Here is a 17799-nt window from a genome sequence, read left to right as displayed (position 1 = left end):
AAAAGAATACTGTTTTTTTGTTGAAATTAGTTTTTATGATCTATATTAAATCTAATAATTTGTTAATTAATCAATTAGTTAATCTTTACAAATACAAATTTTGGTAATTTTTCAAGCCAAAATGTCAATTATCTTTTTTTCGGCTTCTCAAATGTTTAGATTTGCTGATTTTCTTTGTTTTATGTGATAATAAGATGAATATCTTTGGGTTCTGGACTGACAAAATGAAAAATGTTGACAATTTTGACTGTTTTCTGATATTTTATAAACCAAATGACTGATAAATTATCCAAGAAAAAAAATAACTGTTAGTTGCAGCCTTTAAATCTTTCAACTCTTCATCATGTGAGCCTCTACTGAAGCCACACCGACCAGTTTGAGAAGCATGTGAGTGAAATAAGACCATCACCGAGAGGTCAGAGCAGCACCAAGCAGAATGATTTAAGCTTTCAGGGATGGTGGTGTCAATGTGAGCCTTAATGTGTGTGTGTGTGTGTGTGTGTGTGTGTGTAGCTCCTCCAGTGGGACGAGATAAAACGAGACCTCACCACACTGTTCTCCTGTGGCCGAGCCGAGCGTCGTGATTTACGGCGTTCGAGCAGACATCCGTCTCCCCTGCAGTGGCCGTTGGCTCGTGACATCTAAGAATTCCATCTAATGGAATTAACTTTCGCTTCCAACGCAGAAATGTAATGAGGAACTCTTAAAAAAGAAACTCTCCTGCCTCTGGCCGAGCTGCCAGAGAAGCACAAAACAAAGGTCGCTGGCAGAGCTGAAATGCCTTGGAAGATAATGGAGGAGCTTAGGCTAGTTGCCACTCGGTACAACAATGCAGGGTTGTTACTGACTCAACACTTGAGTTTATAACTGCGTCTATTGAGAGAAGGCTCTTTCTGCTGAGGGTGTTTACAGAAACAGCTTAACTCTATGCAGATATCACTAAGAGCAACACAGAAAGTCAGACACACCAACAGAATCTTAGTTATCTTGTTTGTTTTTTGAGGTTTTTATATCACTCTGTAGCTTCCCAGTTCTTGTGTATTCAAAGCCGAACGTTCAAATGTTGATCGAAGTACGTATGTTTTAGCATCAAAATTATATTTTCTCAGACGCTTTATCTTGCCGTCAGACAGCTTATTTTTTTCCGAAATAAGGTCCCATGGTGGTCCACTAGACTCCATTCACAAAAACAGTTATTTAACCTCGCAAAACATGGGAATATACACTCACCGGTGAGTGTACATACAACCCCACTTCAAAAAATCCGAACTAACTCTTTCAGTTATTTCCAAACTTAGCACAGCTAACTTTGACTCCGGTAGTGCTAGCATTCACATTATTCATAACCTTATTAGCTATTAGCTTTGGTAACCTACGTCACTGCTTTTTGCTTACGGCTGAGTGGGTGTTTCCATTTGGAAAAGACAGAAAAGAACGCTCTTTAAACTTTGTTTAAAGTACAATGTAATGATTGTATTTTCACCTAGAATAAACCAATCAGCAGCACGTCAAGAGAGTGGGCTCAATGTCAGTGTTTAAATAATAAAACCATCAGTGTTTGTGGCGACAAAACCAATGTTTGAGCAACAAAAGCTCATCGTGTTCTTCAGTGAATGTTGGCTGGTGGTGATCCCACAGTCAGACCTCCCCCCCCCACGAACTATTCTGTTTTGTTGCACAACAATATACACACAACCTCAAGCTAACCTCTGTGCCTGAAGCGGTTTTGCGTAATTTTCAAAAATGTGTTTTCAGCATCAGCAAAAAAAATCCAAAGATTGACGGCATTATGACAGACTGCCGTGTGGTGAAGCCCCCTGAGGAGGTTTTTTTGGGGGGAGATTTTTACGGACTCACGTCGGCCAAACTAACAAACACACAAAAGGGGTTTGATGAGCAACTATGGCGGACACTCAACAATTTTCACCCACGCAATTTTCTGTGAGCTTTAACACAAAAATGTAGACCCTTGGGGCGGAAAAACAAAAATAGACGTCTGCAACTAATTGACAAAATCAGAGGGTTGCCTGTCTTAGTGTCCATTAGCAGAGAATGTTGCACGGACCACCCTCTTAGAGAGACTGCGTTCACACTCACAGCTCTGTGCTGAAAGAGCTCTTTTTCAACATGGTGAGCTACATGTATAGTACATTATCAAGCACTAATAAATTCACAGTATAATACACATCCATCAGTAAATAAAATCTGCTCACATACCCTCCTTGACGTCATCCACTGGAGGTTTTAAACTATCTTCTTTCCTTTGCTTTATGGCCTGTAGGTCCTTCTTCAACTGCCGCGCCTCTTTCCGCAATTCATCACTGCGAGGGGAGAAATGAAGAGTTTAAACTCAACATATATAACTGTTATAAAGGATTACACCTGTAACGGACAAGAACGATGACACAGCAAACAGGTTCACAGACAAAATCAGTCATGGTGAACAGTCGGAGAAGCAGACTTTTGGCTCCGCCGGCTGTTAAAGAAGCATATTCATCATTAAATAAATACCCTGAAAGTTACTGGTCTTCACAAACAAACATCAATTGTTCTGCTTCTCAAAATGTAATGTTCATGGTTAATTATGTGGGTATATAAAACAAACATAAAACACTGTGTGCGAGTGTCTGAATGAAGAATGTACATTAAAAGCTTGCGCTACTCTAATAATAAATTTGATGGAGGTTTAATAAAATAATTGTTCGGCCCTCCGGGCTGCTGGAAAGCTCTAGAAGGAGTGTCGAGGTCGAGCACACGCAAGTGAGACAAATGTGTTCCTTGTTTTGAGATGAGTAAGTGTGATTGAAGCAGGACTCATTAAAGTGTTTTAACCTGTTAAAATGCACAAAACACTCAGCAGTGGTAACGAATGCAGATCTGGTGTGTTTCAAATCGTATAATCTGCTGTCTGAGGCTTTAACAACTTTAACTTTTCTGGGTTTTAATACTTTTAATAAGCTGCACATAAGTGCAAGACGTGAGAACATATTATTGTTATGCAAGTCACAAGTAAGTCTATGATCTTGGCAATAAAGTCCCAAGTCAAGACCGTCTAGTCTCTAGTCAAGTTTCGAGTCAAGATCTTCCAAGTCCTAAGACAAGTCTCCAGTAAAGGCCAACAGCTCCCAAGTAAAGATCAAAAAGTCCCAAGTTTAGACAGTCAAGTCCCTAGTCAAGACCAATAAGTCTCTGGTCAAGACCAACAAGTCCCAAATCAAGACTAACAAGTCCCAAGTCATGTTCCAAGTCAAGACCAACAAGTCCCCAAACCTAAAAGCAAGGAAAACAAGTCCCAAGTTAGGAGAGGAAAGCCCTAAGTCAAACTCAAAGTCAAGATCAACAAGTCCTAAGCCACGTCTCCAGTCGAGACCAACAGTTCCCAAGTAAAGACCAAAGCCAAGAGAGGTAAGTTCCAAGTCAAGGCCAACACGTATCTGGTCAAGGCCAACGAGTCCCAAATCAAGACTAACAAGTCCCAAGCCAAGAGAGGCAAGTTCCAAGTCAAGACAAACAAGTCTCTAGTCAAGACCAACAAGTCATAAATCAAGACAAACAAGTCCAAAGTCATGTTCCAAGACAAGACCAACAAGTCCCCAAACCTAAAAGCAAGGAAAACAAGTCCCAAGTTAGGAGAGGAAAGCCCTAAGTCAAATCCAAAGTCAAGATCAACAAGTCCCAAATCAAGTCCCAAGCCAAGTCTCCAGTCAAGACCAACAGTTCCCAAGTAAAGACCAAAGCCAAGAGAGGCAAGTTCCAAGTCAAGGCCAACACGTATCTGGTCAAGGCCAACAAGTCCCAAATCAAAACCAACAAGTCCCAAGCCAAGTCTCTAGTCAAGACCAACAGGTCCCAAGCAAAGACTAAAAAGTCCCAAGTCTAGAGAGTCAAATCCCTAGTCAAGACCAACAAGTCTCTGGTCAAGGCCAACGAGTCCTAAATCAAGACCAACAAGTCCTAAGCCAAGAGAGACAAGTTCAAAGTCAAGATCAACAAGTCCCAAATCAAATCCCAAGTCCCACGTCAAGACCAACAACCACCAAATCAATTGCCAAGTCAAGACCAAAACGTGTTTCAAGCCTTCACAAAATTAAATGTAATTGGTGTCAAAGTCGAGTTGTGAGTCTTTTTTGATTTTGTCAGATCAAGTCTAAAGTCATCAGATTCATTACTTGAGTCTGACTCAAGTCCAAGTCGTGTGACTCTGGATGAAAGCCAGGTGATATTACTGCACGCTGTGTCCAATAAACTACATAAACATCCTGCGATACATGAAATACACGACTGTCAAAAGCTGTTAGTGGCAGAAGTAATGAAAGACTTTATACTTCCTTTCCTCAAGTGGCACAACATTAAGTATTACAGGCGCTGCTCATGTCCAGCCGCCCTTATAAAACCTTTAACTGCTCGGCGGAGGCAGGCCAAGGCACATCCGTGCTTCCTCAACTCAAGGAAGCGTCCCCGTTGGCAGGTGGCCCGAAGCCCGGCTCATGCAAGGCTAAATGCTCGAGGTCTGAACCGGGGCCAGCAAATGCTGATTATTGTTCCCCTTCACATGATTGAGGCTACTGCCAGTTGCAGAGCAGATATGTTATGTTAGGAAATGATAATATTTTTGTACTGCCTGACAGCTCTGTTTTTGTCCCATTCTCTTGCGGAGCCTCAAAGCACAGGTAAGCTGCTCAGTCTGGGCCCCTGGCCTAGAAACATGTGAGGCATCTCCAGACCAAACAATGGCTGCCTTTGTTTCCTTACATCTGCTTCTCTGGACTGACGTTCACTATCCTTTTCTTACCTTTTTGTTATTTCATTCTTCTGTTTCTCGCTGTCCCAAAACTCATGTTACCTTTGTTTAAATCTCTGACATTGTCTGTGGCAAAGCATCAAGGCATCAAACTGAGATATTTTAACTGTAAGTGCCTTGGCAAATATTAACAGCTGTGGGGCTCGACTTGATGTCATGTCTCTTCCTCGTTAGCTTCCCCGCTGCTCCCGAGGATACACATGAGGAATCAGTCAGACATACGGTTGTTAGTCGTCTCTTTTGCCGAAGAAAAAAAACAAAAAACGTTGCAGCTGAATCCAGACGGAGTTGCCAAGAGCAGAACTGGTTGGCAGAGTCAGACTAGGCCTGCGTGAGGAAGTCGCCTGCTCAGCTCCGTCTAGGAGCAACGACAACAAACCTCTTTTTCTGACTCAGATGTGACGAACCAGAGGTGGACAAAATAATATATTAAATCAAAGCTGACATTCACAGTAGTAGTACATTTAGTCACATGTGTATCATATTTTGGCTGGTAAACCTCGATTCAAGAAAGCATATTGTCATTCATCACAAGTAAACAGACATTTTATCTTCTGTTCATGTGTAAAAATGTGCTGAAAAATAACATAAACATTAAGTCTATAAGTCAGTGATGGTCTACATGTGAAGATGGTTGTTTTTTTGCTAAGGTACTATAATTCTCTTTGGAATATGTCATCATGATTTCTGAGACTTTTGTGAGGACTTAATGTGACTAACTGTGTAGTTAAGTCTTTGAAAAACCTCTAGAAATGACTATTATAACGGCAGCTACACATATTAGTCATTAAGGTGAATATCAATTGGTTGTATTTGTCAGATTTATCAGAGGCTGTACAAATTGCCATTTTTTTGAAGGGCTACACCAGCGTGACCTATACTGCAGCCAGCCACCAGGGGGCGATCCAGATGTTTTGGCTTCACTTTTGGGGAGCGGTCATGTCGTCAATCTTTATATACAGTCTACGGTCAAGCTCATCATGGATGTATAATAAGAACTGGAAACCAGACCCCAAGATGGTGCCTATTGCGTCCAAGCTTTCTAGCCTCCGGGTTAACTTACCGGGGTATGCGGCGGCCCACTGAATTTCCACAGTAATGTTTCTCCCGCTCGGCCCATAAACTTTACATTGCGATGACGTCACCGATTTTTAAATCGCTTTTCTTGGCTCGAGGAAAGTTTTACAAATATAAAATCTCCATGAATCAAAAAATAATAGAAAGAGTCATAATTGTTTGCAGTTCGAGGTGTTCAGCCATCAGTTTTACAGACTTTTACATGGTGGTCTATGAGGAGAATGCTTTTTTTTTTGCAATACCACGAGTAACCACCAATATACAACTGTTTTCACAGGCTGTATGGTACAACTTATGACTAGAAACCTGATCTTTATGTGTAAAATCTGTAAAGTTCCCCTTTAAGTGAGCTTTCAGAGCAACAGTGAATCAGGTAGCACGTATCTGGCCTTTCTGTGGTCACAAGTAGATACCTAATTGGATTATGACCTCAAGAATAACCTGAATCTATTGCATTATATTGTATATACAGTGTCTTTCCCCTTTAAATATACAGTATATATACACGTTGTTTGATGCATCATCTTGTCCTCTACTTGTCCAGTTCAGAGAGGTCCTCTTGACATGACTTCTAGTAAAATGTAACTTTGAGTGAAGAATGACGCCAGGCTCCTTCTTGAACTCCGTCCAGCCTCTTCTCCGGGACCGAGAGAGGTGAGGTTTTTATACATCTATTCTGCTGCAGTGAGGAACTCTTTGGACTGAGCCATCATTTTCTGCCTGCCTTGACATGCTGCCATTCGGAAAACAAGAGACGTATCCACGGCAACAGCCAAACAATCGGCTCCACAGCCCCGGTGCCAATAAAGAGAAAGAGGCCAGAGAGGACAGGAAAAAGCCCCCAACAACACCTGTTAAGACACACCTTGGGGCTCAACTAAATTCCTCTCAGGACCCTCACATCACAGCACCACAAATTATTTTATTTTATTTTAGATTTGGTTATTTACGACCAAGACATACCGAGCACGACATGCTATAAAAATAAACCTGTCAGTACTCTCTGGTGGACAAACTATGTCATTTCTGAATTATCTCCAACATAGTTTTTACATTTCTGCACTGCAAGTTCTTGATAATTACGGATTTTGATGATTTTATATCACTGTAAATTGAATATCTTTGAGTTTTGGACTGTTGGTCGAACAAAAGAGGGTAGCTCACCCAGGGCTCTGGGAAATCGTGATGGCATCTTTCAATATTTCTCCTTTTTTTAAAGCGATTAATCCATGAATTAGGAAATTAATCGTCCGAATAATCTATAATAAAAATAAGTTGTGGCCTCATGTTGTCTAATTTTTAGGGCTGTCAATATATTAAAATATTTAATCGCGATTGTCATAGTTTATTGTGATTAATCGCAAATTAATCACACTTTTATCTGTTCAAAATGCACCTTAAAAGGGAGATTTGTCAAGTATTTAATACTCTTATCAACATGGGAGTGGACAAATATGCCTCAAAACTGCATGTGATTATCATAAAGTGGGCATGTCTGTAAAGGGGAGACTCGTGGGTACCCATAGAACCCATTTTTATTCACATATCTTGAGGTCAGAGGTCAAGGGACCCCTTTTAAAATGGCCAAGCCAGGTTTTTCTCGCCAAAATGTAGCTTAAATTTGGAGCGTATTTTAGCATTCTTCCCAACAAGCTAGTATGACATGGTTGGTACTAATGGATTCTTTAGGTTTTGTAGTTTCATATGATGCCATTATCTTCACTCTAGCTTTAAAACTGAGCCCGCTACAACCTAAAAATCGCAAGTTGCGTTAATGCGTTAAAGAAATTATTGGCGTTAAAACTAATTTGCGGGTTATTGCGTTAACATTGACAGCCCTAGTAATTTTTAATTTAGCTAAATTTAGGATGCCAGATCAATGCTCATTTTCAAATGGCAAAGCTTGACTAATGCTATAGGAGTGAGTTTTATTTTGAAAATAACAAAACAAAGTGTTCCTCTTTCTGAATCAGGAGTCAGGATCTGGTCCCGGCGGCCCGGCTCGACCAGCTACTGTCACTCTGTCAGGAAACTCAGTGGAGCTGTGGATGATTAACTTTTCATAAAGAAAGCATATGAAGTGATTGGCAGCAGCCCAAGAGCTCTCTCATGAGTCAGAACCTTGCATTTAATACTCCAGCGTCTGGCAGGAGTCTGAGGCTGACACAGGAATTCGACAACCTTAAAAATAGTCCAGTGATGACTGTATGGTTCATCAAAGATTCAAACCTTTTCCAAAATGTACAAGCAGGCGTATACTTGCCTTTTTTGGATTTCTCTGTATTCTCCGCATTCAAGTGGCTTTTTCAGAAATACTGATAAAGTGTGTAAAGTTAAAATATATAGCAACAGCATGATTGCAAACAAGTCAAAATGTATATTTTGAAAGTCAAATTTAACACCCGAGGATGGCAGCAGCTTCTCCCTGCTATACGGCCGACTCGAAGCAGTCTGACGACTGAGCAAAGTGATGTGGATGAATGTGCTAGAATAACAAGATGGCTGGGTGAACTCCCCTCAGGGGGCACTCCATGGTTTGGTCAGAAGCCAAGGAGAACTGTGAGCTGGAGTGGAGGAATCCAACCTCAACACAGGAATTTGCATGACTTTGCAGAGTTGATCTAGACCAACACATTAGCCATGCAGTGGACCAAGGTTCCTGTCTCAGAGCGCTCAGATCTGCCTCGCAATTACCCACTAGATCCTTCTGTTTCTTCTGATCCTTCTTTTGATTGGATGCCTTAAAGTATCCTGGTCTTAATGAGGATATAGACTTTACATGCTTTCTGTAAAATAAGTCAAATGTATATATGTTTTCTTTTCTCTGCATAGACTCCCTAGGTGTACTTTTCATTGATGATGTATAGAAATTACTTTTTTCTGTACCATTTCCATTGGTTGTTGATACCATATAAGTGAGGTCACATCCGCTTTGTCCGCTTGTTTTAAGTTCTTACAAAGACCTACAGTGGTTATTGGTTTTTTTTAATGATTTAGCCACTATTATAAAGGATTTTTTTTATATATTTCCTTCCTCGTTTGCCACTTGTTTTAATATTTTAGAGTGTTTTTTTGGGAAATTTTTCCCCGTTTTCCAAGAGCACCCGACACGTTTTTAACTTACGGTTGAGTACACAGAGCAACCACTTATCTTATCATGATGGAAGAAAGAAATTAATCTATTATTTAGTCATGCATTTCCTATTCCTCTTAAATATTCTGCTTGCTTTCGAGAGTAAAAGACAAAGTAAATGTGCAGATTCTCAAATGTTGACGTTGATCGCAGTCCAAGCAGCGTTCTGCTGGTGTTTTTATTCATTTCCAAAAAAAGTCTTAACCCCCTCTCGTCCTAGACATGCATCGCCGTCTGGAACTGTTTCCAGCGAGCAAGTGCCCCATATGGGGCAGACATGCTACAGTGGGCCAGAGATGTGTAAACCTGGCAGTTCCAAAACATACAGTCCCGCTGCCAAGAACTGGATTATCTCAAGCAGTTTTCTGCACAACAGCAGCGGCGAATGCTTTCTTGATCTCTGCAACCTTTCCCCGAGAACGCGTTGGGTTATGACCGATGACAAGAGACAGGTGCAGCCAATTAATAGAGAGTGACGCAGCGTCGGGTACGGCCACTTGGTTCAGGATAATTAGTGTCTGATGTCTCCCATTTAAGTTACACTGTCCACAAGGCCAGAAGACCGCTGTCTTAGAGAGCAACGTGGCAGAAGACCAAATCCAGAAACAGTAAGATGATAACCCTAACTGCAAGGATTAGTCAATTAATCAATTAGTCGATTAACCAAAGATTAATTGGCAACTATTTTGATGATCAATTAATCGTTTTCAGCTTTTCCAATGTGAGGATCTACTGCTTTTCTCTGTTTCATCTCATTGTAACCTGAATCGCTTTGATTTTTGGACAAACATTTTAACTAGTTTCTGACATTTTATAGTGATTAAAGGAGAACTCAAGCAGCTTAATAATCAATAATTAAAATAATCTTTAGTGGCAGTACGACACACACTTGTATGACATAGTGGCGGAAGGAACGCAAACTGATTTTTCAGAGCGCTACGAGCCTTTGACACCAAAAAAGACAAGATTTCACATTCCTGACCGCAGTAACGCTGGGTGATGACTCCATATTATTGTTTATCGATGTGTAAATGGAATCATATGATATTTCTGTGCAAAAAATTAATGATTCAGAGCAAATTAGTCGGTCGACAGAAAATGAAACTGCAACTTAAGCCCAAATGCCATAAATTGTCTGCTTCCACCTTCTTAAATGTGAATATTTGCTTGTTTTCTTTAATTTATTTTCACTGCATGAAGGTTTTATTTCAGCAACAAGTATCTCAAACCCAAAGAAAACACTAACAAATTAAACAGGCATTTAACCTTTTGGCTGACGTGCATCTCGTCATAAATAAGTAATTCATTCATACACTGAAATTATGCAATATTTTTAGATTTTCTTTCTAGTAGCATCAGCTGCAACACAAATAAACATTAAGTTGACATAACTACGTATAATACATTTTATTTCAAAGCAAACCAAACCGTTTTTTAAACTGTCACTTAATATATATTCACAAAACTAAAGTGAAACTGGTTTTCTTTTATGATATTAATTCATATTAATATTCTTTATGTTTTGGACTGTTTGTTTAGACGTAACAATCAATTTCTATACCTCAACTGGGGCTCTAGGGAAACTGTGATTTCTCACTATTTCCTGAGATTTCACACACCAAAGGGCAGATTAATCGATAATGAAAATAATAATTAGTTATTAAAGTTTTGTTTTTACACACACACGATCACTTTGATTATTTTTAGTTTCTTTCTTAAACAGAAACCTTTAGGCACAGTTATTTAGTCATTACTTTAATGGCATACCGCCATGTGGCTGATGTGATAATGTCGATGCCACCTTGATTTTTAAGGACTCTATTAAAGTGTGTAGTATTACATCCTGCTGCCACATACTGTATACACCATATGTGATAACCAGAGATATAAATAACAGGAAGTGCAGTGTGTGTGTTATCTCCAGTCTGAGCTGCAGCAGAAGGAGCCAGGCCCTGCTGGCAGAAGCAGCTCACTGAGTCCCACAGCCATATGGAAGCGTTTTGCTTCCCCAGTCATGCCCCGTCGGGTTTAACAAAAGTGGCGACTACCACATACACCGCTTTTGGGACTTCATTCAGTGGTGTCTTTTATAAAGCAACCCCTCCACCCCCTCCCTTAAAGAGGCCTACTTCAAACACAGACGTGATCAATAGGAACATAAAAGAAAAGTGTCAAACTGTGAGCATAAAACCAGCAACACCAACAACATCAAACAACCGCAGCGCGTCCAGACAAACGCCGTGTAAATAAAAAAAAAGGATCGATTGTGACTCATCTTTAAAGGTTTTCTCGGTGCAGGTACGGTACGCTGTTATTTGGCGGCTGAATGTGAACAAGTCTGAGCATTTTGCAATCATGGAATAGTGGCTGCTGGATAGCAACGTAAGATTGTTTTGACCTGATGTAAAAACTATTTTGGTTTCAGGGAGACTTCTAATTTCAAGGCAGAAGATACAATCAGTGTTGTAGATTTCTCCTCTAACAGAGGCCTGCAGACTGAACCTCTGAGTGTTAATGTTAAAGTCCTGCATCAGGCTGCTTTTAACATCCTCTCCCCTTTATATTCCCAGGTGACTAGATACCAGTTGGTGTTCCTTGTTGTGCAGCGAGCAGCTCAAAGCTTTGAGCTAGAGCAGCGGTGGGAGAGCGGCGCTCACCCTGCAACAATGCCCCCTTTGTCCCGGACTAACACTGTACCTACCAGCCTGCTCTTTGATTCGCTGCCAAGACAAACCACTGTGTTGGGTTACAGTTCTTGTAGCAAAACAATCTGCGCTTGTGTTTAATATACTACAGTCTGCCTGCATTGGGCTGGCTGTCAGTCAGGACACACACACACACACCCAGAAATGACTGCGCTCTTTATCCCATTAGCACTAATGAGAGAAGGGTATGTTGATTATGTGTGTTGAGGGCTACCTGTTAGGAGGATATGGAGGAGAGACAACCGGCCAACCCGGCAGCATCAAAAGAGGGATGAAAGATAAATCTGTCTCCCTCTTCGTCCTCCTCGGCTCGTTCTCATACTAATGTCGTCTCACACACCATCACCTTCCACTCTCACCTTCATTTCACTCACGCCGTTGGCTCGCACAGACGCACTGTTTGCTTCTACGTCGGCACAGTAAGTAATTTGGGTTTGACTGCCAACATTCCTGTTTCAAATAGCAGCTCCACTGATGTTGGTCCAGTGAGCTACAACTGAGATATGTGTGTGTGTGTGTGTTTTGGGAGTGTGTAGAAACCGAGCGGGAATATTATGTGGATGTCAATGACACCAGGGACAGGAGAGAAAGATGCTGGAGCTTCGTTTTAAGAGCGCCGTATTCATGAAATATTCAATATTTCTATTGTTAAAATGTCGTTAAACGTGAATGTGCTGCAATCAATTCGATTATTTTCAGGGATCAAGTAGGAGAACTGGACATGAGGGCTTATTTTAGACACATCTTGAACCATAGACAGTATAAAATATGGACGTAATCTCCGTGACGTCACCCAGAGGTTTTTAAAGAGCCGTTGTGAAGCTCAAAGTGGGTGGTCGTGTCCGGAGGGTAACCCGCAGATTGTGAAATCTGGCTGCAAAAACTCTCGTGAGACTCGCTGGTCGAGATCATTGCCTAACCTTAACCATCTAGCAAGAGTTTCCCAACTTGTGTGTCACCTTTTAGACACAACCAAACTCCCGGCTAATCCAAAAAATGGTCAGAGAGGTGGATCGTCGGTGGAGCTGAGGTGAGCCGGGTGACACAGCAGAGCAGACAGTGACCTGAGACAGCACTGGCCTGTCACTCAAAGCGACAAACGCCCTCCTTATGCCAAACTTTAGGCCTTAACATAATTTAAACGGGTGAGTTGTATACAATTTTCATCGAGGGGGGGTTCTGTGGAGATTGACTCGCTTTTGAAGCCTCAAGTGGTCATTTGAAGAACTGCAGTTTTTTGTCACCTCCGCGTTGGCTTCATTTCTCAGCACCGCAGATTTCCTCTTGGTTTTTGACACTGACATTTTTAAAACCCTCCTTAAAAGGAGCGATTTTACACATGTAGTTTGGTTAACTCGTCACGCGGAGCTCTACTCCTAGGCCTGTGAAAGCAGTTAATGACTCCTGTGGCTCTGCAGTAGCTTTGTGAAGTCTGAGAAAACAACCCTGATGACGTCATAGTGATGTCATCGGGGTTGTCTCAGCTTCAAGACTTTAATTTTTTTTAAAGATTACAAACTGGAGGTGTGAGGTTTGAAAGAAGTGGACTTTTAGGCGTCTAATTAAAGATGCAATTGAGTTGCATTATGGGAAATGTAGTATCCAGCGTTTTTTGGAGGTTGACCCATACTAGGGACTAAAAGTCTGGATATTTCGGCCTTTGCTGCTTCGATTTTGACCGCTCTTTTTACAAATATGTCTGTTGTGAGTCCCCCAACTTTAAACCTACAATCCCAAAAATCTCTGTTTCGTTCTCTTTGGCGGCACCTGTGGCGACCAGATTATCTTTGCCTATGTCAACACGCTTCTTTGAAGGTTTTTGAATCATCTGACCATTTGAATTAGACAATTTGACCGCTTGTAGATTTGAGTCGAGCACATGTCTTGAACAACACCTATTTCAAATGGTCAAACTAATTGGAAATCCAACCACGACCTGATCAGAGAAACCAACAGACAACACGTGTTCTGGAGGGATTTGCTGTTGCAGAAACACATTAATACATCTTAATGATCGTTGGATCGGATGTTCTCGTGGTCATCATATTTCACGGTTAACTCTACATAGAGCTGAATCAATTAGTTGTGTTAATTGATTAATCCTCGTCATTTTGTTCGTTATTTCTTGACATTTCAAAGACTAAAAATTATCAATCAATTACCAGAAATACCAACAATAACGATCAGCTGCAGCCCGGACTCAGTGTTATAAATAAATTAAATATTTAGGCTCAGGTCCCATGAAGTTTGGATGGTCTCTTCTCATCTAATCGTATTCATTAAACAGTAGTGGGTTGCTCACTGTGGTCCATCACTTTATCTCTGTATTACACAGTTCAACAGCTCCCCCATCAGGATGTTACGCTTTATTACAAGTGGACTTCATGATGCTGCTGAAGCTGTGAGTGACCAAAGCAAAAACCGATGCAGACTATTTATTAAACCGCCCTGCCATCTGTTGGATGTAGTTTATATTTCTACTGAAGGTCAGAAACATGTGGTCGTACCTGCGGCTGGTCTTCTTCTCTCCCTCGTCCTCTGGCGTTTGCTCTGCTGCTTTTAATTTCTTTAGCTTGTTGCTGATGAGCTCCCTCATCTTCTCTCTCTCATCGGAGTCATACTCTTCATCTGCGTCCATGTCGTCTTCAACGTCGCCGTCGGCTTTCTGCAGGGCAGAACACAATGAAAGTTACAATTAGAGAAAAGCGACTCTGGGAACTTTGTTTCACAGAGTCCAACTTACCTCAGCTGTGTCTCCTGATGCCCCCTTCTTTCTTTTCCTTGGAGAAGAACAAAGATTATGAATGTAGGAAGAGGCGTTTATTGTATAATTATTACTAAATAGGTCATTTAGCATACTTATCAACGGCCGGAACAGAGCTCAGCCTGGGATCATCTTTCAGAAGGTCGTGGCTGCTTTTGCTTTTTCCCTTCAGTGTCTGAAGAAACATGAACGATGGAAAGTGACTGATTTGGTTTTTACACTTCCATTTCATTTTAGTAGAAAATCATTTAAAAATCAGCAATATCTTTAATAACCAACAACCACATTTACATGTTCAAAGTCCAGTTACCACAAAGGTTAGAGGCCCATGCACACTAACTTTCCATTATAAACGACACAAGATTTAAACAACTTCAATACGATGATTTTAGATGTTTCACATTGTAAAAAATAAATCAAATATGTGTCTGTCCTCGGTTGTTACAAGTCTAGACTACAGGGTCAGTTTATGATCTAGAACATGGTGTGGTAATTCAGTACCTGGCTCACTTGATTCACCATCTCCTCTTCCTCCTCAGCTTCCTCTCCAAATGACAACAGACTGAAGTTCCTACAAAAATCAACACAATGTGGACATTGAAGCCTCTATAACAACAATACATGTAGCGATTGAAAATGAGTTTCAGCACGGTAACCCAATAAAACTGAAGATGACTTGTACGAGAAGAACCAGGAACAAAGAGGAAAAGAAGAAGAAGATCTAAGATCACAATATCTGTTGAGATCTGGTCACATTGCTAACTGGGCAGGTTTAAAGGCCTCTGACATACTGATGAAGTCTGACTTACTTTGTGGCTTTTGACTGTGATTTCTTTCCCTCCTCTTTATCTTTGTCCTTCTTGGCTTTCTTTGTTTCACGAGGTATGATGTCATCAAAAGGAGAGTGAAGCACCTGGAGGAGACAAAAGGTATTTACCTCATCACAGACACTAAATACTAAAGAGTTGCAAGTAGTAGTAGAGGAAGAAGAAAGTACCTCAGCCGTTTTTATCTTGTGGGGATTCAAAGGTCTTTCATCGTGGTCACATTCAACTTCTGCCAGTCTGAGCATGTTATAGACGGTGTCTCCTGTGACCTGCAGTGGACATTGTTGGGAAAAAAGCACAATTTTGAGTACTCTTTAACAGTTCAGGAAAATCACACTGATCTGGGTCCATGCATGTCCTTTGTTAGACATCCGGCCCAGGACAGACTTGAAAAAAACAATAGAAATGTTTCTGTAAATTGCGACAGTTCTTGAGATTCACCTTGCCGAATATGGTGTGTTTATTGTTGAGCTCATCTGCACGTCCCAACGTGAAGAAAAACTGACTGCCGTTATCATGTGGGCCAGCGTTTGCCATGGCAACCAAACCTCTCCGATTGAAGCGCAGTCTGGAGTGAAATTCATCCTAAAAAGTATTGCATGGTAAGTTGATTGATTTGGGCATAGGGGTTATTATGTTAACATGTCCTAAGAATGATTTGTGCTTATGTTTCTGTCAGTTTTAACATCATATACACAGAGTCATAAAAAGGAAGTAGAGAATCAGTCTGACCTTGAACGGCCGGCCGTAGACGGAGTCTCCACCGGTCCCTGTTCCAGTGGGATCTCCCCCCTGAACTATGAACTCACGCACCACTCGGTGAAACAGTGTGCCATCATAGTAACCTGGAGGATAGATAGGGCTGTCATTTATGGACAATTTCTTAATAATTTCCTGCTAATAACTGTGTCAGTTTATTGCAAATTCAAGGAAAGGACAGTATTCAATTGGTACACTTCCAGTTAATTAAGTACAATTAATTGCTGGCGTGAACTAGAGCGTCTTTTAGTCGGTGCACAGCTGCTCATGTGTCTGCAGGCAAAGTCAACATACACGGATAATAAAGTTTCTAATATTACATCAGTGATAAATTAATATTTAATTGGGTTTAATTAAGCTTTTCTTTCAATAACATTATTGGGAGGATCAGGTTTGTGTGACTGATACTGCTGCAAAGATGACTGGTCTTCTGCACTGTGTTAGAGAGTCTTTTAACTGGCTTTGGATTCTTACCTTCCATGCACAGTTGCACAAAGTTCCTGCATGCTTTAGGAGCCTCCTTGGACCACAACTCAATGTCAATGTCGCCTGCTGAGGTCTTCAACAGCACCTGAGAAAAAAGATCACAAATAGGGACATTTAAATACAGAATTATAAACCACATTTACACATTCACCCATAGCACAGCAAAGCGAGTAAAATGCTCTACAGCTCTAACTTTTCATCTGACACAAATATTTTTAGCTACAGGACATACAATGACAATTCAAAGCATTAGTGATTTTATTATATATAAATATATAAATAAATATAATATAATATAATAATATAATATATAAATATATATAATATATATATTTATATATTATATATACATATATATAATATATATATTATTTATAATATATATATAATATATATAATATTTATATATAATATATATTATATATAATGTATATAATATATACATTATATATATTATATAAATGTATATATTATATATACTATATATAATATATATTGTATATATATATTATATATATAATATATATATTTACATATTATATATATTTATATATTATATATATTTTATATATATATATATTATATATATATATAAATATTATATATATATTATGTAATATAATCACATTGCTGCACTTTAATTGTGTTTGTCGAAACGTGCAACGTAGCTAAACGCCAACCATCATTGATGAATGTTATAACCTCTAATAGTAAAGTATATAGTGATTAATATTGTTCATAATGCACATAAAAGGATAACACTGAAGTTAAAACAGCAAACCTCACCTTTCCATTTGATGGAGGCTCCTGGATGTAAATATTACTCATTCTGCTGCAGATGTAAGTCAATAAAGCAAGAAAACAGTTTTTGTTACACCGTCTGATACTTTAAAGTATAATAACTCGTTATATAACCCGGTAGATTGTGTTAAATTAGCTTGCTTTAGTGATAAACATTATACTTTAGTGACTACAGCCATACTGGCTACTCATGTGAGTGTGTTGTTTACTTCCGAGTACGTGGGGGGAGTCATCTACAAAAACAAAAATATATTTCTTTATTTTCTTCCAGAATTAACATTTAAATACGTTACTTAGCTTTTATATTGTATTTAGTGAATAATAAATTCACATGAGTATTAATCTGCAAATGTGCTAGTGATAAAACAATTCCAAAAAAAATATTATAACACCCCCGGAAATTGACTTTTGGTTTGACCCAGGTGTTTCATGATAATACACCCTCC

General features: G+C 39.9%; 1 protein-coding gene across 1 annotated transcript in view; it reads right to left on the bottom strand.

Annotated features, from left to right (window-relative positions):
• The window catches only part of cwc27 (CWC27 spliceosome associated cyclophilin), a 31432-nt gene extending 13877 nt beyond the window's left edge, over window positions 1-17555 (bottom strand). The window contains exons 1-11 of the mRNA XM_037752163.1: window positions 17339-17555; window positions 16541-16637; window positions 16040-16152; window positions 15749-15892; window positions 15478-15576; window positions 15290-15393; window positions 14982-15051; window positions 14576-14655; window positions 14460-14496; window positions 14224-14381; window positions 2218-2321 (exon numbers count right to left, since the gene is read on the bottom strand). Coding sequence (XP_037608091.1) covers window positions 2218-2321; window positions 14224-14381; window positions 14460-14496; window positions 14576-14655; window positions 14982-15051; window positions 15290-15393; window positions 15478-15576; window positions 15749-15892; window positions 16040-16152; window positions 16541-16637; window positions 17339-17380 — 1048 coding nt within the window. The 5' untranslated portion in view covers window positions 17381-17555. The remainder of the gene's footprint in view (window positions 1-2217; window positions 2322-14223; window positions 14382-14459; window positions 14497-14575; window positions 14656-14981; window positions 15052-15289; window positions 15394-15477; window positions 15577-15748; window positions 15893-16039; window positions 16153-16540; window positions 16638-17338) is intronic.
• Between the last annotated feature and the right edge of the window lie 244 nt (window positions 17556-17799).

The sequence above is a fragment of the Sebastes umbrosus genome, chromosome 19 (assembly GCF_015220745.1).
Source record: "Sebastes umbrosus isolate fSebUmb1 chromosome 19, fSebUmb1.pri, whole genome shotgun sequence".
Classification (NCBI taxonomy): Eukaryota; Metazoa; Chordata; class Actinopteri; order Perciformes; family Sebastidae; genus Sebastes; species Sebastes umbrosus.
Note: the sequence above shows the minus strand (reverse complement) of the source record. Positions and strands in the feature narration are given on the sequence as shown.